Source organism: Schistocerca gregaria, chromosome 2, assembly GCF_023897955.1.
Source record: "Schistocerca gregaria isolate iqSchGreg1 chromosome 2, iqSchGreg1.2, whole genome shotgun sequence".
Lineage (NCBI taxonomy): Eukaryota > Metazoa > Arthropoda > Insecta > Orthoptera > Acrididae > Schistocerca > Schistocerca gregaria.
In genome coordinates this window covers 467,676,321-467,696,008 of record NC_064921.1, presented here as the reverse complement: position 1 = coordinate 467,696,008, position 19,688 = coordinate 467,676,321, and the positions used below count along the sequence as shown (strand labels likewise).

General features: G+C 36.1%; 1 protein-coding gene across 1 annotated transcript; it reads left to right on the top strand.

Moving 5' to 3' along the window:
• Nucleotides 1-9,770: 9,770 nt before the first annotated feature.
• On the top strand, nucleotides 9,771-10,599 carry LOC126326253 (uncharacterized). Its single transcript, XM_049995626.1, has 2 exons — nucleotides 9,771-10,016; nucleotides 10,135-10,599. Exon 2 carries the CDS (start codon nucleotides 10,135-10,137, stop codon nucleotides 10,597-10,599), a length of 465 nt encoding a protein of 154 aa, XP_049851583.1. The 5' UTR covers nucleotides 9,771-10,016.
• The last annotated feature ends 9,089 nt before the right edge of the window (nucleotides 10,600-19,688 follow it).

The window sequence follows — 19,688 nt, the reverse complement described above, 5'->3', positions numbered from 1 at the left end:
CCAGTGTAGATGCCACCATTTGAAATACATTGCAGAATGTTTTGATGGGACAGGATGGGATGTGACATGGCGTTATGGTTAGGAAATGCAATCCGACAACAAAGGAAGTAGGTTACAGTACGCTTGTTCACCCAATGCTTGAATACTGCTCAGCAGTGTGGGATCCGCACCAGGTAGGGTTGATAGAAGAGATAGAGAAGATCCAACGGAGAGCAGCGCGCTTCGTTACAGGATCATTTAGTAATTGCGAAAGCGTTACGGAGATGATAGATAAACTCCAGTGGAAGACTCTGCAGGAGAGACGCTCAGTAGCTCGGTACGGGCTTTTGTTAAAGTTTCGAGAACATACCTTCACCGAAGAGTCAAGCAGTATATTGCTCCCTCCTACGTATATCTCGCGAAGAGACCATGAGGATAAAATCAGAGAGATTAGAGCCCACACAGAAGCATACCGACAATCCTTCTTTCCACGTACAATACGAGACTGGAATAGAAGGGAGAACCGATAGAGGTACTCAGGGTACCCTCCGCCACACACCGTCAGGTGGCTTGCGGAGTACGGATGTAGATGTAGATGTAGATGTAGATGGTCATGTCAATTGGCTTTTACTTGTGCATATTGGCTTGCCCCCAATACTTATTCATCGTCTTTGAAAGATGGTGTTTCTGAGGTCTGAAATACAACGAGAGTGACAAAAAAAATGTCTGTGACATTATACTGTGCGATTTCTGGAACGCTATGAAGGACTTCCATGTATTTAGAACATTAATCTTGGTACTTACAAAGACCGAAATATCAAAGAAGATGCAATGAAAGACACTGTATATGGAATAAGGGAAAATGTACCATATACTGCAGAAAATGGAGTAAATATCAAAATCCAAAGTTTACAAAACCTATGAATGAGAGAGAACAACAAGATTTAGATCTCGGTGAGAAGTGGTTCTTCAGAGAGCGCAATTTGTTGGTGGACAATACCATGGTTTTCTATTACTTTTCGGTTCTTGAAGAATATGGCAACTTCAGATGAGTAGGAATATACACTGCATTAGAGAAGCTTTTCTGTGAAGAGATGTGCCTACATTTGTTTTTGAAGAAAGCTTCATCTTCATTTTCTAAATCCCTAATTAGCATTTTACATGCTCCAAACTCATATCTCTTTGTAATGCACTTTCGAACACAACATCTGAGTGTGCTCTTTTCCCTATTCAGGCATTCCGTAACTTTCGAATATTGCTTTTAAAACCACCACTCGAATGCCCACATCTATTAATTCAGTTGGCACCATATTGAAAAAGAAAGCTGGACTTGCTTGGACAGAAAATTTTCTCACTCGTGTGAATGGTCATTGTCACACGTTGAACGCAATTGAAGCACGTAAATACGCCCATGTAAAACCTTTTCAGGTTTCAGAAATACATCGGCTGCAAGTGCCATTGCTTTGCTGGAAGTCTTGTGAGATGAGTCTTATGGAAAGATATTTGAGCTGTCCTCTTAGGTTACTGCCTAGCCACACAGTCACAAACCGCCACATATTCGCAAAAAACAGCGAAATACTTGCGACGAAGAAGAATACGAACGTTTCAGCCACTTAATTAAAGCTGTTCTCTTAGGTTCCTGCATAATCACATTTTTGTAAATAAACAACAATATATTTATTTCGTATTTCGTTCTCTTATCACATACAAATCGTAAATAATATCAAATATTGCAGAACATACTTGTATCACATTCATATGAAATTACCAGAATGTGCTAACATCACTATGTTGATAAGACAAAAAGGCATGTAGGAGGATGGAAGTCTGCACCCTCGACTCCATAAAACACGACTTTAGCATCACACTATTGCATTTGTCTCATGTCTGCTTTGGCATAGTGTACAATTTTCGGTATTCGGAATAGTAGTTACATAACAACTAACAGATCGTGTGTTTCCTTACAAATATTTTTTATTGTCATACAAGGTACAAAGCATGTTGTTACAAAAAACGATCAGAATGAACTAACTGTAGGTTCACAGAGGTTTGAGATATCTAAGGGTAGCGATTTTGTTCCCGGTGACTAAAAAAATTACGTCCCGACAATTGTATGTTTCGAAGGCTTATATCTTTGATACACTTTACCTGGCATTTAATAAGAAGGGTGCTGTGTCTGAGCCATTGCCTTCTAATGGCAAATTGCAAGTTATGATACAAAGTAGCTACAAATTCCATAATGAATATTGCACCTGCCACATCGATTGCTGATATTACATATACTGTCAAAAAGTCCTCACATTTGCAGGAAGAATTGTGAGATGAGTGTTACACGTAACCTTCTGCGCTCTGGATAAGGAAGAAATTAAAGTTCTGGCAAGAATTAACTCCGAATCTCACTGAAAAGTTTGTGCTATTTATCCTAATACTCATTTATCAGCCCTGAAGTGAGATGGCTCACTGATTTATAAGCAAAAGTAAGCTGATGTCGGCCAGCATTGATTCCAGTAATATATATATATATATATATATATATATATATATATATATATATATATATATATAAAACAGATTTCATTAAGGTGTATCAACAAAGAAGCTTATTTTTAGCAATTCTGAAAACTAGTTTTAGTAGTTTTGTCTATGATATCTAAGAATGGGTAGCCATTCTCGTAGATGAATTAAAGCAGTAGCTCATTTATCTTATGTCCAATGAATATAAACTACTCAAAACTCCAAAATATTGAGGATCTTTCGAAAACCGTCAGTACCTGTAAAATATGTTGTAACAAAAGTACGAAAAATGTCGTATTGGTGGTTAAAGTTGTATCTTAACTAACGACATTTTTGTTTGGAAAAGAAGTGTCCTAAAAGAACTAGCTCGAAATTTTTTTTTTACACATAATATTTGGCTGAGACTAAGTTACCTTTTAATTCTTTGAAAGTGTGTCAGTCTTTTCTGTGCTTTCTATTCTGAGTGGTATTTTGTTTCACCAAAAGGTCACTGTGTTTGAATAATATTTATTCATATTTGTATGTTTAATGACTAAGTTGTAAATTATTGACGACAGTTCACCCTGAAAATGTGTGTGTATGTGTGTGTGTGTGTGTGTGTGTGTGTGTGTGTGTGTGTGTGTGTAGTGTAAACAGTTTAAAAAAGGTTTTTTTCAGTTTCTTTATATACTCCTTTTGGGACCATTTTTATAGTTGAATTTTATCTACCATGACAATCGTTAACTAATTTTGAAACAAAGTACATGCAATAATAATTTCTGTGGAGATTAAGTTTCTTCCACTTTTTTACTTTCAATGTTCTACTGAATCTTTCAACAATAGTTGCTTTGAATTCACTAAGAGTTGAATAGCAACTAATGTTAATTTTTTCAGTAATTTTTTAAACTCTTCTATATAAAATTCCTTACCATTATCTGTTTGTAAATCTCTTGGTTTTCTTGACTCAAATATTTTGCAAAAGAATCAGAATAATCACCTGTTTTATCTTTAACTGTGATTGCCCACGCAAATTCTGAAAAAAATTATTTATCTTAGCAATTTGTTTCGACTTTCCAGAGGAAATTACATTTTGTCTATTCTAATTCTTTCTAATTGGTTTATGTAGAGCATTAATAATTTGTTAACAAATATTTAAGCTTTCACCTACAAAATTATTTTAATGTATTTAATTTTTTTAGTTTTTCAAATTGAAGATATTACCACAATTCTTCGTTTCCGATTTTTAGTTGTTAATCTATGAGGAAGAAGTAATCCAGTAAAGTCTTTCCATTTTAAACAGTAAATCTGGCTATTGTGCCTCATTTATCTAAAAAAAAATACAGTTAAATTATTTCGCAAAACACAATTATCTTTACATCAAATGGAGCAGTTTTAACAGAATCCATAAATGTAACATTTAGAAGATTTGATTTGCTAACTAATTTGATTGATAAAATATTAGGAGTTATTTTATAAAGTCTGTCTTCAACACTCGCTGAAATATCAAAATCATTAAATGTTAAATCACTGTTTATGGTCTGATCAACAATAAGAACTTTTTTAAAAATAAAATCATATTCGTTGAAATCGTGCAACTTTTGGTCACCTCCAGTCATTAAAAAAAATGGAATTATCTGTTTATCATATTCCTTTTCTTTAAGATTACTCAAATCGTTTAAGTATAGAGTAATATCTGTTTTTCAGAAATAATCTTAGAAACTTTACCCGTTTCCTTTTGTTGAAAACAAATTAGTTGAATTCGTTTTGCTAGCATAAATATTCAGTTGTGTTAAAGTATTTGTATATTTAGTTTTTGTAACAAGATTTCGTAATTCAACCTGTAAATAGTTTCGGTAACTAGATTTTTTGCATCAACTGGAACATTTACATTCTGAACTCTTCTGCCTTAAAAACAGTATAATTTCAAGTTGGTTCAAAAATTAATTCTTTTCTGAACTCGTCTAAAAAACCAATTATATGTTTGTATAATGAAGATCGTAAATTTTTGAATTTTGATTAAAAATCTGTAGGTGCTAATGATTGAAAACATTTTACTTTTTCCAAATCGTCAATGCGTTGATTCCCAAAAATGTTCATTTACGAAATTCCACAAACTACATCATCAAGGTTTTGAATTCTCTCGATATTGTATTATAAATTAGTCTTTCCAAATAGTGAACTAATTGTTTTGGGATATTTCCTACATACGAATCAAAAATTAATTTAGTGACTTCATTTTTAAATAACATATCGAATGAGTTCTAATACAATCAGAAGTATCTAAATTTACTATTCCACATTCTAAATTTTTTGGTTCATTCTATAATTATGTACTTTCGACTTTCCTGAAGATTTTGGTATATAACAAATTAGAATCAGACAGTTGTGGGATCGAAAAATAATATTTTGAATGATGACGTGTAACTCAAATTTCGCAGCTATGCATATACTGACACTGTTGAGCAGTCATATCTTAGGAACTACACAGTCTAGAAGGCTGTGAATTGCTTTGTTTTGTGCCTACTGCTACGTCTCAGAAGTTGGCATTACTAATAAACAAATCAGTGCTTTGTTTCTGATACTGGTTTCCGTTGTAAGTAGTGTGGTTATCGGCTACTTTGGTAGTAAGCTAACATCTATTGCTTTTTATACGTAAATAAAATGACTAAGCGTGAAAGTAACTTCAAGAAACGCAAATGTGGCGGTAATAGATATATGAGACCTGCATTTCCTTCTGAAGTACTTGAAAACATGAGTGCTCGCAGTGAAGGAAACAATGATAATGTTTCTGATGTGACCATATCCCCTAGTGCAATACAAAACAGTGAGCTATATGATGTTCCTTTTCAAATCTTGAGTGTGTATGACGTGTCACGAAAGAGAGGGGAACATGTCTGCATAACCTAAAAACCAAGCTGGGTAACACAAAACTGTCTGATGGCAAGACAATAAAATGTGCTGGAAGACTAACGGAAAAAGTAATTGATGAATCGCAGGAATATTATGGGAAGGCCATTGTAGATAACTGTGACAATTTAGAGAAGATGAAAACAGCTGTGTGGAGCACTTTCCGACATTGAACATCAACTGATGAAAAGCCATGTCATGCTTTGTGTCCAGGTCGACCAAACACTTGGTTTAAATATAGGCAAGCTGAATTTTCTGGCACCTTGAATGAATTTACACATAATCATTCTCTTCCTTTGGCAGTAATGGATGCAATGAAACCTATTTACAGAGATTTGGAAAATCCTGAGCTACTGAAGCAGTGTTTAAGTGCGAAGACCCAGAATGTGAATCAGTCCTTCAATATTGTTGTGTGATGCTGTCTGTCTAAAAATGTGTTTGTTGGCCTTATGACTCTAAAGTTGGCAGTGTCTGGTTCTGTAATAAATTTTAATGGTGGCAACTATGAAAGACTTAAGGTTCTGGAGAAGTTATGAATAAGATTTGGACAGGGCACAGCTAAAGGTCTGCGAGAACTCAATGAGCTTCGTGTACGTGAAGCAGAGTTAACTGCTCACCACTGGGCTGTTGAGACTCTGAAGAAGACACAGACTATGGGCCAGGGCAATTCTAGTGCAAAAAAGGTGCAGAAATGTAAGTTTGTATAAGAATTTGTAATAAAAAATTTTAAACCTCAATATCTCTGAACTACATTTTTTTACAGTAAATGACCCATTTTCTAAAAAAAAAAAGTACTGATGGTAGAGACACGAAATATTCACAGAATGCCAAGTGTGAGATTCAAGGCATATAGAACTAGAATAATTAAAATATCCTGTTTTTTTGTTATTATGTTCATTTATTTACAAAATTCTGTCAAAAAAATTGAGTGTTTGAAAAAAAAGATACGTCCCACACTATAATTTTAGTTATAATTCTAGTTCAGTGTATCTTGAAAGGTGCATTCAGTAATTATGGATAATTGTAAGTTGGTGTCTTAAAAAGTTTCCAAGATGGCCGGTCAAAAAATTCGATAATTTAACATTGTCAGCATAGGATATACAATGCCCCCTTATTGAAACTGGATGTCCAATATGGATAATGCCATTTGAAATGAATTGTAGAATGTTTTGATGGAATGGGATGGGATGTGATGTGACAACCAGTGTGAAATGGCCTACATTCGACTACTATTGGGGAGGTGACTTACTTTACATTGAAGGAGAAGCAGGAATATTAGACAAAGAATGAAACTGTCTACTTCTAATACTTGAGTGAAGAGAAATAGCGATTGGGATGACTAAATCAGAAACTGGAAAAGCTGTTCTTCATATTTAAGTGGGTTAGCAAATCTGATTCAGGACATTTGAACAGAACAGCCAAAAACTGTTTCTGAAATTGGGTTTTTGTCATTTGGAAGACGTGTTGTATGCAAATGTAATGTGTAGGCTACACGTAGCAAGCGAGAGACCTGTCAAGGATATCGTCAATACTGTACACAAATGGCACAATTTTCCAGGCAGTGCAATATATTTCCTATTCTTTGATGTTCTCAGTATTACCGAGTATCCCCTCAATCTCACTTCTATATGGTCAATATTACTGTCCATCCAGAAGATATTGTCAGTGTTACTGACCGTCTAGGAGCTACTTAACAAAGGACGCTACTAAAAGTAATTGATTGGCGCCTCAAGCTTTCCGAGATCTACCGACTGAGATTGATTCACTCAGTTCGACTATTTCTCCAGCCAGGTTAGAGCCATTTTTGCTGCTAGAGGTGGCAATTCTCTATGATAAATTCCACACCCAGAATACACCCAAATCACCCACAAATTTAATCATATGTTCTTCCTGCTGTACTGCATATGCACAATAAATAAAATTTCGTTATCTATTGTATTTCCTTGTGTTGCGATTTTAATAGGCAAAAAGCGACAGAAGGCACTATTCTTCATGAAGAAATACGGTCAGCGCTGTTTGAGGAGTATCCTTACAATAAAATAACAATATCGATGTAACAATACTATCTTCCTCAACAATGCCAACGACGCTTTATTTATTTATCTATCCATCAAAAAAATCTTTCCAAATTGTGGGTCACTGAACAACAACAAACAGAGCTGTAAACAAAACAGTGCAAATACAGTATTATTTCAGTAGATACATGAATTTTAACACTATCCACAGAAGATCTTCCTCTACTTGCAGTAGCTGTGCTGTTATGTTTCGAGTGTCTTGTATTTCACATGTTCTAAAAATTCTGCACTGAATAGAAACAATTATCTAATAAGAATGTCATTAGGGGTTTACAAAAGAGTTCGAATAATGATATGATTTTTACCTTATATGGAAGACTGTTGTAAATTTGTATGCTACTGTCCATTGTGGAAGTTTTGTAGGATATGTCCATAATGCCTCGATATGAATCTTTTCCTTTTGTGTTGTATCATGCTCATGGATATTAAAATTTTCATTTATGTCATTTAAACTCTTCTGAACATAGTTACAAATTTCTACTATGTACATACAGCGAAGTGGGAGGATTGACGACTTTTGAAACAGGATTTGTTAGAATTTGATTGTCAAGCATGTTGCATTGCTCTTACAGATCTTCTCTGGGGTAGAAAAATAAGTGAACTAGGTTGCGTACTTCCCCAGAATATAATTCTGCTCAGTAGGATGCTATGGAACTGAGCAAAGTAGGCAATTCAGACAATCCTAAAAGCTGCTTTAACAGAGAGTAATCGTAGACTACAACACATCTTATCTAGTATTTAATTCGGTTTGTTTATATGTGTGTGCCCTTTTAAGTTATTTTGGTGCTTTATGACTAAAAATTTGTTTCAAGAGGAGATGAAATTTTGTTGGAGTTTATTCTCACACTGGTGTAGCATGCATCATCTTGTAAAGGAAAATTTAGGAATGTTGTTTTCTTGTGTTTATCAGTAGTTTATTGCTCTTAACCGTGCTGTAGATTTATTTAGCTGTTGTAGCTTACTTGAAGTGTTTCCTGAAATAAGAATGCTTGTGTCATTTGCAAAAAAAGTATTTGCTTGTGACTCAATGTTTAGGTCTAAATCTTTTATATACAGTAGAAGCAAGATTGGCCCAAGAAGGATCCCTGGTGTACTTCTTTTCTTAGAATTTCTGTATCTGCGAAACATATCCTCGTATTTTCCTTTTGTTCTTGTTTTATTTGTATTTTCTTTCCTGTTTCTCAAGCAGGATTCGAACCATTTTAATGCAGTGCTTCTAATGCCATACAATTGGAGCTTGTTCAATAACAAGTTGTGGTCCAGTATGTCATAAGCTTTACTTAAGTCTAAAAATGCCAGTGGCACTTTGTTTTTTGTCCATTGTTTGCAGAACATTGTGCATAAAATCGTAGATGGCACTAGCTGTTGATTTATTTTTCCTAAATCCATTCTGATTTTCAGAGAGAATTTTTTTCTAGAAATTTCATTTACCTATTGTACATTACTTTTTCTATGATTTTACAAGAGCCTGATAATAAGGCAATTGGTGTACAGATTTCTTTTTTTGATTTGTTTCCTTTGTTATGAATAGGGACCGCTTTAGCAATTTTTCAACAGTCTGGAAATGTGCCTGCCAGAAAAGATGAACTGACTATATGACCAAGAGGCAGTGAAATGTTTGTAATGCATTACTAGCATCGAGATAACAATAACCAAACACAACTTCAGTAAGTACACTGTGATCTCCCCAAGAAGATTGTATAGTAAGAATATACAACAAGTGCAGGTAGGACAGGGTGAAATTATGAAGATGCCCTGAAATATAATGCTTGATCAGTATAGAAACATATTAGGTTCCAGAAACTAGTCAACAAATCTACTTTAAGGAAGGGTTTAAGTCTACATAATTGCTCCTGATGGCCCAGAGAAGACCCCACGCCCATTAACAAGTGGTGGCCTGTGAGCTCACTGGTGACAGCCTATAAGGATAAGCAGTTCCCACTTCGCTGTCGTATAGAAATATGAAGATGTGTGTAAAGAGTTGGAGTCATAGGGGAGCAGCAATAATTAAGGTAACTGTATTAAGATTATTTTGTGGTATTTTTTCATAAAAAGTACTACGCTCACCTTTCAAGGAATCAAAAAATAATCACGGTACTTTGTCCGAGTCACCAGTGAAACAATTTGCGCTTACGGTAGCAGATCCATAAATAAAGGAAATACCAATTTCTGAATATTAGCAGCTAATATAAACAGGAATCTCTGTGCTAATAGATAACTGGTAACATTACACATCACAGTGGTAGTAAGTTCATTGGGTTCCATAGTGGAAAACATTTTAGACAGAAAAGTCAAAGATCTTTGGTTACTGGGCCACAGATAGCTTTTGAACTGTTCGTCGCGTGTTGTTGACTTAAGGTTGACGGAGATAAAAACAAACAACTTGGGTCACGCATAACAATATAATACTCCCAACAAATGTAATACATATTCTAGCGCTTTCCGCGGACAGAATCACATGAGTCATTTTTAAAGTATGTTCACATACGGTGGTGCGTGTGAAAATAAAAGTTTCTGAATTCCTATAACCGATTTGGTAACATCTGTAGGTTTTTCGCAAAGGTATGGTATGACACGAAAAGTTGCCGTGTTGAATAACACATCTACAGAACATATTTAGTATCTATGAGAATATGTCCAGTGCCAGTTTTTGCGCTTTCATGTTAATTCATTATTTCAGATGGACGAGCCCATGTTATCGGATTTGGATAAAGCTCTGCATGAGCTGGGAATGCTAAGCACTGTTACAGATAGTAGCAAAGAATATGCTAAGGAAAAGGCTCAGCGTCGTGATTCGGCGAATCGTCAAGCACTGAACGTTCTGCATATGAACACCCGATACGTGACAGGTGTGATAATTGGTTCACGCAAAGGACCTAGTTTTCGGTACAAACCGTACCCAGTACCAAGTTTTGGACGTGAGGAAAGAGTTCGCACACGAAGTGAAAATTCTGATAGTGACCTCGATCTTCTGCGTAGTACAACACCAATTATTAGTAGTACTGCGACGATTAGCAGTAATTTATTTAAATCTCGCTCCTTGGAAAGTTTGAAAGTTGCAGGGTCTGATGAAGATATTGCTACTTCTGTACGAGATTTAGAATCAGTGTCAAATAAAATTCAGTACTTGCAAGTAACTGAATAAGTGCTTAGTATGTGTTCTAGCCTGATGAAAATCAGGTAATAGCAGTTTGTATTGTGCACGTTGTCAGACAACGTTAATAATTGTTTAAGTCATGGTGTGTGAAATGTTTGGCTGTTCAGTGTCTGTACTAATCTCTACGGTATTGTCTGAACAGTTTGTTTCACCATATTGTGATAGCATTAGCCCATAAGTGCACATATGAACTGAGTATTTATTAATGTGTCTAAATTATTGTAAACTAATATGCCTTATATTGCAGCTATATATCACGTATTTTATGTGGCAAGAAAAAGTATAAACGTTTATATGTATTAACAAAATTGGTGAGAAGCTCATTTATAAAGAAAATACTTTCTACCAAAGAATGTAATGTGATTACATTATATAAAATATTGGATAAATGTTATCCTAGTTTCATGTATGGTGGTCTCAACAAAGTATTCCTGTTCCTCTGACTGTAATGTGCCCCTATTTGTTTGTGATCTAAGATGAGATCATTATAGTGTCATTCTCTTGTTAAAATAGTTTGACCATTAACAGAATCAGAAATATAAATTACTGTAGGCATGTTCTTCCCTTTCTTTACAAATAAAATACATGACTTACTGAAACATAGAATGTCTTTCAGATAGGATTCTTGGCAAAAGTTAAGTATTGGACTCCCTCACCCTCGAAATCTTGGTTATGGTGACAGGCTAATTTGTAGCACAGCCCGAAGTCTAGCGTAGATTGGAAGGTTAAACTTTGATTGAGAGTTGGTGAAGTCAACAAATGAGAAAACAGAGAATCTGCTAGTGGTAACAAATTGACCGGTAGCGAAACCTAATGTTTACATTTGCGTCATGTTGGAAAATGTAAAGAGGAGGGGTGTCCAGTATGTAACTTTGACCATATTCTTTTAAATGTACATGTTATATGACGTCAGTTGTTATTTAATTGTTTGAAAAATTGTGTTTGTTAATAGTAATGGGAATTTCCTTACATTTCCAGGCTGGCAAGATAATTCAGGCATGGACTATATCATTGATTGTAACTGTTCATAACAGTAGTGTTTTATAAAAACTGATTATTTCAGATCAGGTAGATGCTCAAGAAACATATAAGAAAATTTACATCAAGCCCTTTTGAAAATGGGTTAATCCTCCCCCCCCCCCCCCCCCGAATTATAATGTGTACATCTCAGTTGATTAAAATTTCATGTTTAAGAAGTAGTATTGGGACTGGTATTGTTATAGTGAATGGTGGTACACTTCTACACTTGATACAAGATATGAAGTATTTGTAATACGTTGACTGCCACAAGGCTGTTGGCGAGTACTAAATACAGTGTATCTTTCTGTGGTGTGTAAAGTTCCAAAAACAAAACCAAAAGTATTGAGCAAAATATAGTCCCCATTTTCTGTCCACCAGTCTCAACTCAATCAGAAAATAATAGTTAATGTACAATATACTGTGCTAAACAGAGTGGAGCATATGGCTACTTGTGGGGACTACTGTCAGGTGTGAATCTCTGTTGTGTCTCCTGGTGGCCTCGCAGCAGTCCTTACGTTAAGTAAAAGTAAACACTCAGTCTGAATGTGTAGTGGGAGATCTTTCAGAGTATAATCTGCGGCAGAGCAGAATATGCATTGTTTTGCCTGATTTTACTACACTTGATTTCATCAATTTTATGACAAGCTGGAAAGTATTGCAGCATCAGGGTCTGTGTGGAAAAATCACATAGTTCCAAGAAAGTGTAAAATACGAGAAACATATTGCTTGGATATTGTCATGCAGATCTTGAAACTTCATATTATGATCAGGGGAAAAAAAAAGCATTGGTGGTACAATTATCATCAGCACTGCTCAAGAGCTCTGTATCTGGGTACATGTTACATGTGGATAAGGAAGTAACTGATGTAGATCTCAAACGTTGTGTCAAAAGCAATGTACATATGGACATATAAATATCACAAGTACTTCAGAAAGCTCCAACACACTCCACTAATAAGTATGTTATGTCCCAGAATCCATTTTGGGAAGTTGTCAAATCCAGTTTGATGATACAGGCTTCCATAAAGTACGAGGAGACACTATTTTAAAAGAAAGGAAATGGCAAAAATAACATATTATATTAGAGACTCTTCAGTTCATTGAGAATATCTTTGAGGCATTTTTCATGCAGGGTGGAAAAAAAAAGTTAAAGAAATTAATCTGTTGTATGTCAACTTAGTATCTGTGACCTGTTGTAAGATGCTTAATTGTCAGAGATTGAAGTGTTAGCTTTGCTGATTGTATTTCCTGCAACATTTTAATTCTGTTACATACAGCCACATTACAAATTTGCAGTCATTTGTAGCTTCCTTATTGCAAACAAGGAGAAAATGAGCATCTTACTAGCTTTCATGGACTAGCAAGAGACATTCCACTTTGAGTACGAAATGTTAAGTCCAGTCACAGTGGACTTCTTTCTGTCAAGGATGCTCTCTTCGATGTTTCATTGTGGCAGATGGTGTGTGCATGTTGCAAATATACAGTAGAAATACACAGATACAAATATTCAGTCAAAAATTAACTTGCTACCAGAGTCAGTATGGTTTAGGACAGATTAGAAAGACAATTGCAGAATTTTTTCCTCATTTAGAATGTAGTTGTGCTTATCTTTCTATCATGTTTTTTATATATGCATACTGTCTCCATAGCACTTTCCTGACAATCTGTTTCTGCAGCTTTTACACACAGTACAAGAATTGGGTATGTTACAGTATATAGTATTTGAACAAATTCTGAATACCTGTATATCACTGACAGATTTTACCTAGAAGTTATCATTGGGACACCACACTCTTTGAAGCAAGTATATTTTGAAGTGGTTTATGATTAAATTGAAATTATTATTCCAAAGAAATCATTTCTTACTTGTGTCAAGAAGGTGTATCACATTTACAGACTACAGTCTCTCATAGCCAATGACTCTGGTTAGCTGACCGCATATTTTGAATTCTATATATTATTGTATACTCAGTTGTGTAATTTTATTCTACTTAATTTTAGATGTTCAACAAAAAAACAAATGAAAATAGTAAAACATGACACACGAGTTCCAAAAACAATGACATTGGCCACAAAAGCCAATGATTACTTTTAAATAATGATTACTAAGAGCTGCTGAACTAATAATAAATGATTGGACTGCAAATAATTACATTTAGTCCAGCAGACTAGATTTACTGTGTCTGAATTTGGATTTTATAAAGAATTGTCTACCAAGAAACTAACATATAACATCGCAATTAAACCTGGCAGAGCTAAAACAGAAAATTAGGAGTAGTGATGCAGCTAGGTTCGAATTCCTCTTCAGCCTCCTTGATTTAGTTCATCTACTGTTTTCTTAAACCACTTGTGCCAGGTATTAAGATTATTCCTTAAACATCCTAACCACTTTCTCCCCACCCTTTCTCCATTTGACATAGGGCTCTGTTCCTAATGGCCTTTGCATTGATAAGTAATCATCTTGTAGGAAAAAATACAGTGTTAGAATTTTATGGTGATTCTTTCCACAGCCTCTGATTTTGTTGACCATCAAATTCTACATAACTGATTATAATATTGTAGCAAGATTGCATGGCTGTGGTCCATTCGCAACAGGGAGCAGTCGGTCATATTAACAGAATAGTGGAACATTAAAATAATATGCGAGACCTGTAATTTTGCCGATGGTGTGAGCATTAAAATCAAGAATCCAAAATCAATAGTACCACACATGGCTAAGATAGTAATTGAACAGGCCTTTGACAATGGTTCAAACCAGCAGTTTTAACTGTGTGATAATCACATACCTTCTGTGACATATCTTTAGGTCTCTGAATTTTTGGTACTTCATCCTCAGTATGTTAAATCTTTACTAAAATCTGTAAACAGTGAAATAGTTTTGTGCAAATTGCAAACTTCTCAATTCAAGAAACAAAAGTAATTTCAAGTAAAGCTTGACATCTTTCTGTGGGATTCAAAGTTGGCTTTCATGTTCTGGAGCAAGGCTTAACATTGTGCTTGTATAGATAAGCCATGAGATTGTCCCCCTCCATATGCAAAATTAAATACAATTAATGTTATTAGTTGTATGGGTTTCCAGATTAAGGACGTTAGTATTGTGGTACGTAAGAATGACCATGATAATAGGCCGTCATTCTCATAGTATCACAATGATGAGTAATAGTTACAAAGTAAGCATGTGACATTTTTTTAAGCTACCTCCTTTACAGATTAAGTACAGTTCCATAGTATTCTTCCAGTGAATCTGTCTGGTATCTGTTTTTCCCACAGTTAGTTTTGTAGGGTAATTTCACTTTAAATCAACAAGGACATGTATTTCTAGATATTTTATGTAAATAAAATAGAAAGAAACTTCCACATGGGAAAAATATATTAAAAACAAAGATTCCAAGACTTACCAAGCGGGAAAGGGCCGGTAGATAGGCACAATAAAATAACACACACACACAAAATTTCGAGCTTTCGCAACCGGCGGCTGCTTCGTCAGGAAAGAGAGAAGGAAAAGGAAAGATGAAAGGATGTGGGTTTTAAGGGAGAGGGTAAGGAGTCATTCCAATCACGGGAGCGGAAAGACTTACCTTAGGGGGAAAAAAGGATAGGTATATACTCGCGCACACACACACACATATCCATCCATACATACACAGACACAAGCAGACAACTATGTCTGCTTGTGTCTGTGTATGTACGGATGGATATGCGTTTCACTCACCGAAAAGGTCATGTTATCCCAGCATAAAGTTTGATACATAATTTCACAACAGATTGACGTCAGCAATATAGGTCTTACAGTTATGATCATCTCTCTGATGCTACTCCATGGAATTGGGAGTATGCTGCACCTTTTTCTGATCACTTGGAACGCTTCATTGCTACAACAACCTGTAATAGACTGTTGCCATAAGCCAACCTAATTCTTTTGTATAACATATGTAAAACTGTACAAGTATCTCATCAGATACACACTGTGATTTTAATTGATGTGCTATTCTGTGATCACTTACTGCGATATCTGTCTTGATTCACAGACTAGTACAATATTCCTTGATGAAACTTTAAAAAATTTGACTTATGCCCATTTTATCTTCATTCAACTTTCATTAAAATTGTGTTAAAGCACTCTACTTTTGTAGCAACATTCTAACATGGCTATTGATCTGCAGTAGTTGATACCCGTCCGTGTTCCGCATGTGCACATATAAAACATACTGTACAATACACTTTAATTTTATCCATTGATATTTTACATTTTCAGCCCTAGATTACTTGTATATTTGCAGTTTCTTCCTTGCACTTATTAAGCAGAAATATTTTCCTCCTTTTAACGACTGTATTCAATAACACAGTACCAGTCTTGTAGTCACTGATTCTCTTAATCATTATAACTGAGACAAACGGTGTGTCTGTCATAGGGTATAAGATGTAAACCCACATAAGTTGGTTCTCTAACTGACCAAGATACGTGTCAGGTATCACTTTTAGGACAATATTAGCCTACATGAATGCCTGTCTGTGACACCAGTTCTAATTGTGTGTGAGTCCCACTCTATAGGTGGCAAGTTCAAAACCTCTCTCATTACTGTAACGTGATGAGGAAATTTTAAATGTAATGGTCTTCAGGTTGTTCTGTAAGCATTCTGCCACTACAGTTCTTAAGGCAGTTGCTTTATAAAGCACCATATTTGACACTTATTTTGCATTCAAACTGTAATTACTTCACTTCTGAGATCACTTTGGCAATAAAAGTGCTACCATCACAGATGTTCACCCAATCCTTGAGATGTACACAAATGGAAAACAGCAACACCAATAAGGAATAATGCAACACAAACGAAAGTTGGTGGGCATTTTTCTACATCTGAAAGACAATGTCTATCAAAATTTCAGGCTAGTCGCAAAAGAGAGGCACTAGTAGCATTACTGTGGGGATGCAAATCATGTTTGTTTAAAATACATGTAACGGTCGTGAGTGTTAGTTACCTTTGAAATTGAATGTGGTGAGCTGACAGTAGTCAAGAATGCCTTTAAGGTGACAAAGGTGCCATTATCAATACCTCAGAGAGTTTGAATGAGGTTGTGTAAATAGGGCTACGAGCAGCTGGATGTTCCTCCTGCGATATTGCAGAAAGACTTGGCAGGAAATGATTGCTGGTAGCAATGGTCATAAGCATGTATGACTGCAAGAAGATGGCTCCGGATGGCCACATGGCACTACGAAAGGGAAGACCATCATGTTGGACATATGGCTCTGGAGCACCGTACTGCATCTGCAGCGACAATCTGAGCAGCAGTTGGCACCAAAGTGACATGATGAACTGTTATTGCAAGGACAGCTTTGAGCCAGACAATGCGTAGCATGCATTCCACTGACCTCAAACCACCGCCATTTGCAACTTAATTGTAGCCAAGCGAGACCTCGTAGGTGGGAAGCTTGGAGATCTGTTGTATTTGCTAATGAGAGCTGGTTCTGCCTCGGTACCAATGACGCTCTTGTTTTGATTAGGAGGTGGCCAGTTGAGGGCTTGCAACAAACTTGTCTGTACGCTAGACACACTGGACCTACACCTGGGGTTCAGTTTCGTATGACAGCAGGAACACACTCATGGTTATTCCACGCATCATGACTGAAAATTTGTACATCAATCTGTTGATTCGACCTGTTGTGCTGCCGTTCATGAACAGCATTCCAGGAAGTGTTTTCCAACAGGATAGCACTTGACCATAGACTGTTGTTGTAACCCAATGTGCTCTGCACAGTGTTGACATATTGCCTTTTCCTGCTTGATCATCAGATCAGTCTCAAATCGAGCACATACGAGACAACATCGTATGACAACTCCAGCGCATCCACAAAGAGCATTAACTGTCCCTGTATTGACTGGCCACCCACAGACTGATATGTGGCGCCTGTACAACACAATACATGCACATTTGCATTCAACACGCTAGCGGCTACAGCATATATTAACGAACCAGTATTTCACATTTGCAGGGGCTCATTGTGCACTTACATTAACCAGTGATCTTGCATTATTAATTACTTAAATATGTTACTTAGAGAAATGTATTTCTGAAATTTTATTACTCTTCATTAATTATTTTTTGCTGTTACAATTCTTCTTTTGTCGATGAACATTGCATTCATAATTCAAGATTTTCCTGCTATTCTCTTGCTGATTCAACAGCTTTTTATTGCTAGTTACATGTGCATTATTGGCACTGACAAATTAGATTAAGTCTGAGAACTTACCACAGATGCTCCAGCACAGGATCAACATTTTGTTTTTCTTTTTTCTCTGTTTCCCTTTATAAACTCATGACCCACCCTGGCTTTTCTGTATATATGCTGGATGACTTGTCTGACATAGCAGTAATTTTGTTTACAAGCTAATGCGTAGAGATATGATTAAAGTTCAGAGAACGACAGTAGATACCTGAATATAAATTAAAGTACCCCATCAGGAACCTAACATCAGTGTCTTGGTAGTAGTAGCTTGTGTCAGCTAGTCACTGCCTCCCTCCTGCGTATGAATGGTTCCAAGGAGTAATTTTATTCACTGCTAGATGGTAATGGCACTGTTTTTACAGCAGTGATGAACTTTTATTCATAATATTTCAGACAATTCACAAGCAATATTTATAAATCATATATACAAATCTTTCTCATCATCAGTCTATCAAATAATGAAAACTATATCAAAATCTTAACAGTATTTCCTTCGATTAGTCTGAACACACAAACCACATTGGGGAACTTTGTTTTATGTATGTATAGAAAATATGGTTAATCTCTGGTACAATATGGAACAAAATTGCTTCTGTAAGCTAAAAGAACTCATGTGCATACTATACCCACTGTGGTAAACAAGTAGCCAATTCATGTGTAGTGCAATGTCGGGCATAAAGTGGAGACACATAATTTGCCACCTGAGCGTGGGGACCAACAAGTCAGCATTCAAGATTGTTGCACTATTGCTTGTGTCTGGTTTATGACCTCCACACACTTCCAAATCAAGAGGATAACTGGGAACAACGATGCACGTACCAAGTTTTGTATTCATCCCTCATACAAGATATCTTCGCCAGCTGAGTCAGCAATTAAAAAAAAAAAAAACCATGGATTACTTGTACAACCAAGTAGCAGACATTATTTGTCTGGACAAACTACGATTTGCACCTGTGCATTCAACAGTCACTAGCAGAATCATCTAATATGATGAATAAGGCACTTCCCCCACCCCAGCCACCTTTTCCTCCCAGAAAAAAGTACAGGGTGTACATTGGCCTTCCTTCCCAACACCATAGTTGCTTCCCTGAGAAACTCCATTACCTACCAAACATCGAAGCTTCCAATTATAATCAAGCTCACTTTCCGTGCTTGCCCAAACTTTCAGGAAGATCAGCAAAGGTCCTAACAGCAAGATGTCATTTGTTTACTGCTTCAAAATTACTCTCAGCTATGGGCAACACCTCGGACCTGTTGCTAAGGTGTGAGGAGGCATTTTGTGCCTAGTACCCAGATTTGTGTTGTCTCCACAGATCTGCATGCTACTGTTCATCATTCACTCTTAATAGGTCAGGTCATGCGCATTGGAGGGCATCACATCATCAGGATTTTCAGGTGATGCCAGAGATGCTTACAACTGCCCCAGGTGCACCGATGTCACCTAATCTCGGGGTGCAGGCTGAAGCTTGAAGACTGCAGCCAACAATGCCATTGGCCATACCCTTCTTTATCCACAGGCAATGAGCATCATCCCTGTCACTCTTACACCAACACACACATCTGTACTGAACTAAACAACTGAGGACCAACTGAAGATTACAATAAGGCTAGAAGACATTGGACTACCTAAACGTGGCACTGCAAAGTGACATTACTAAAAATATGAAGCAAAATTAATGTCAACAAGAAAACAAAATGCGCCTTGGTATCTTTTGGGCAATGATAACATTATGTATATTCTTCCACAAATGCACAAAAGAAAAAAAACTGCAAACGTATGGGTAAGCACTGACACAAAACACTGCAGCATGACACAAAAAAATCTATTCCT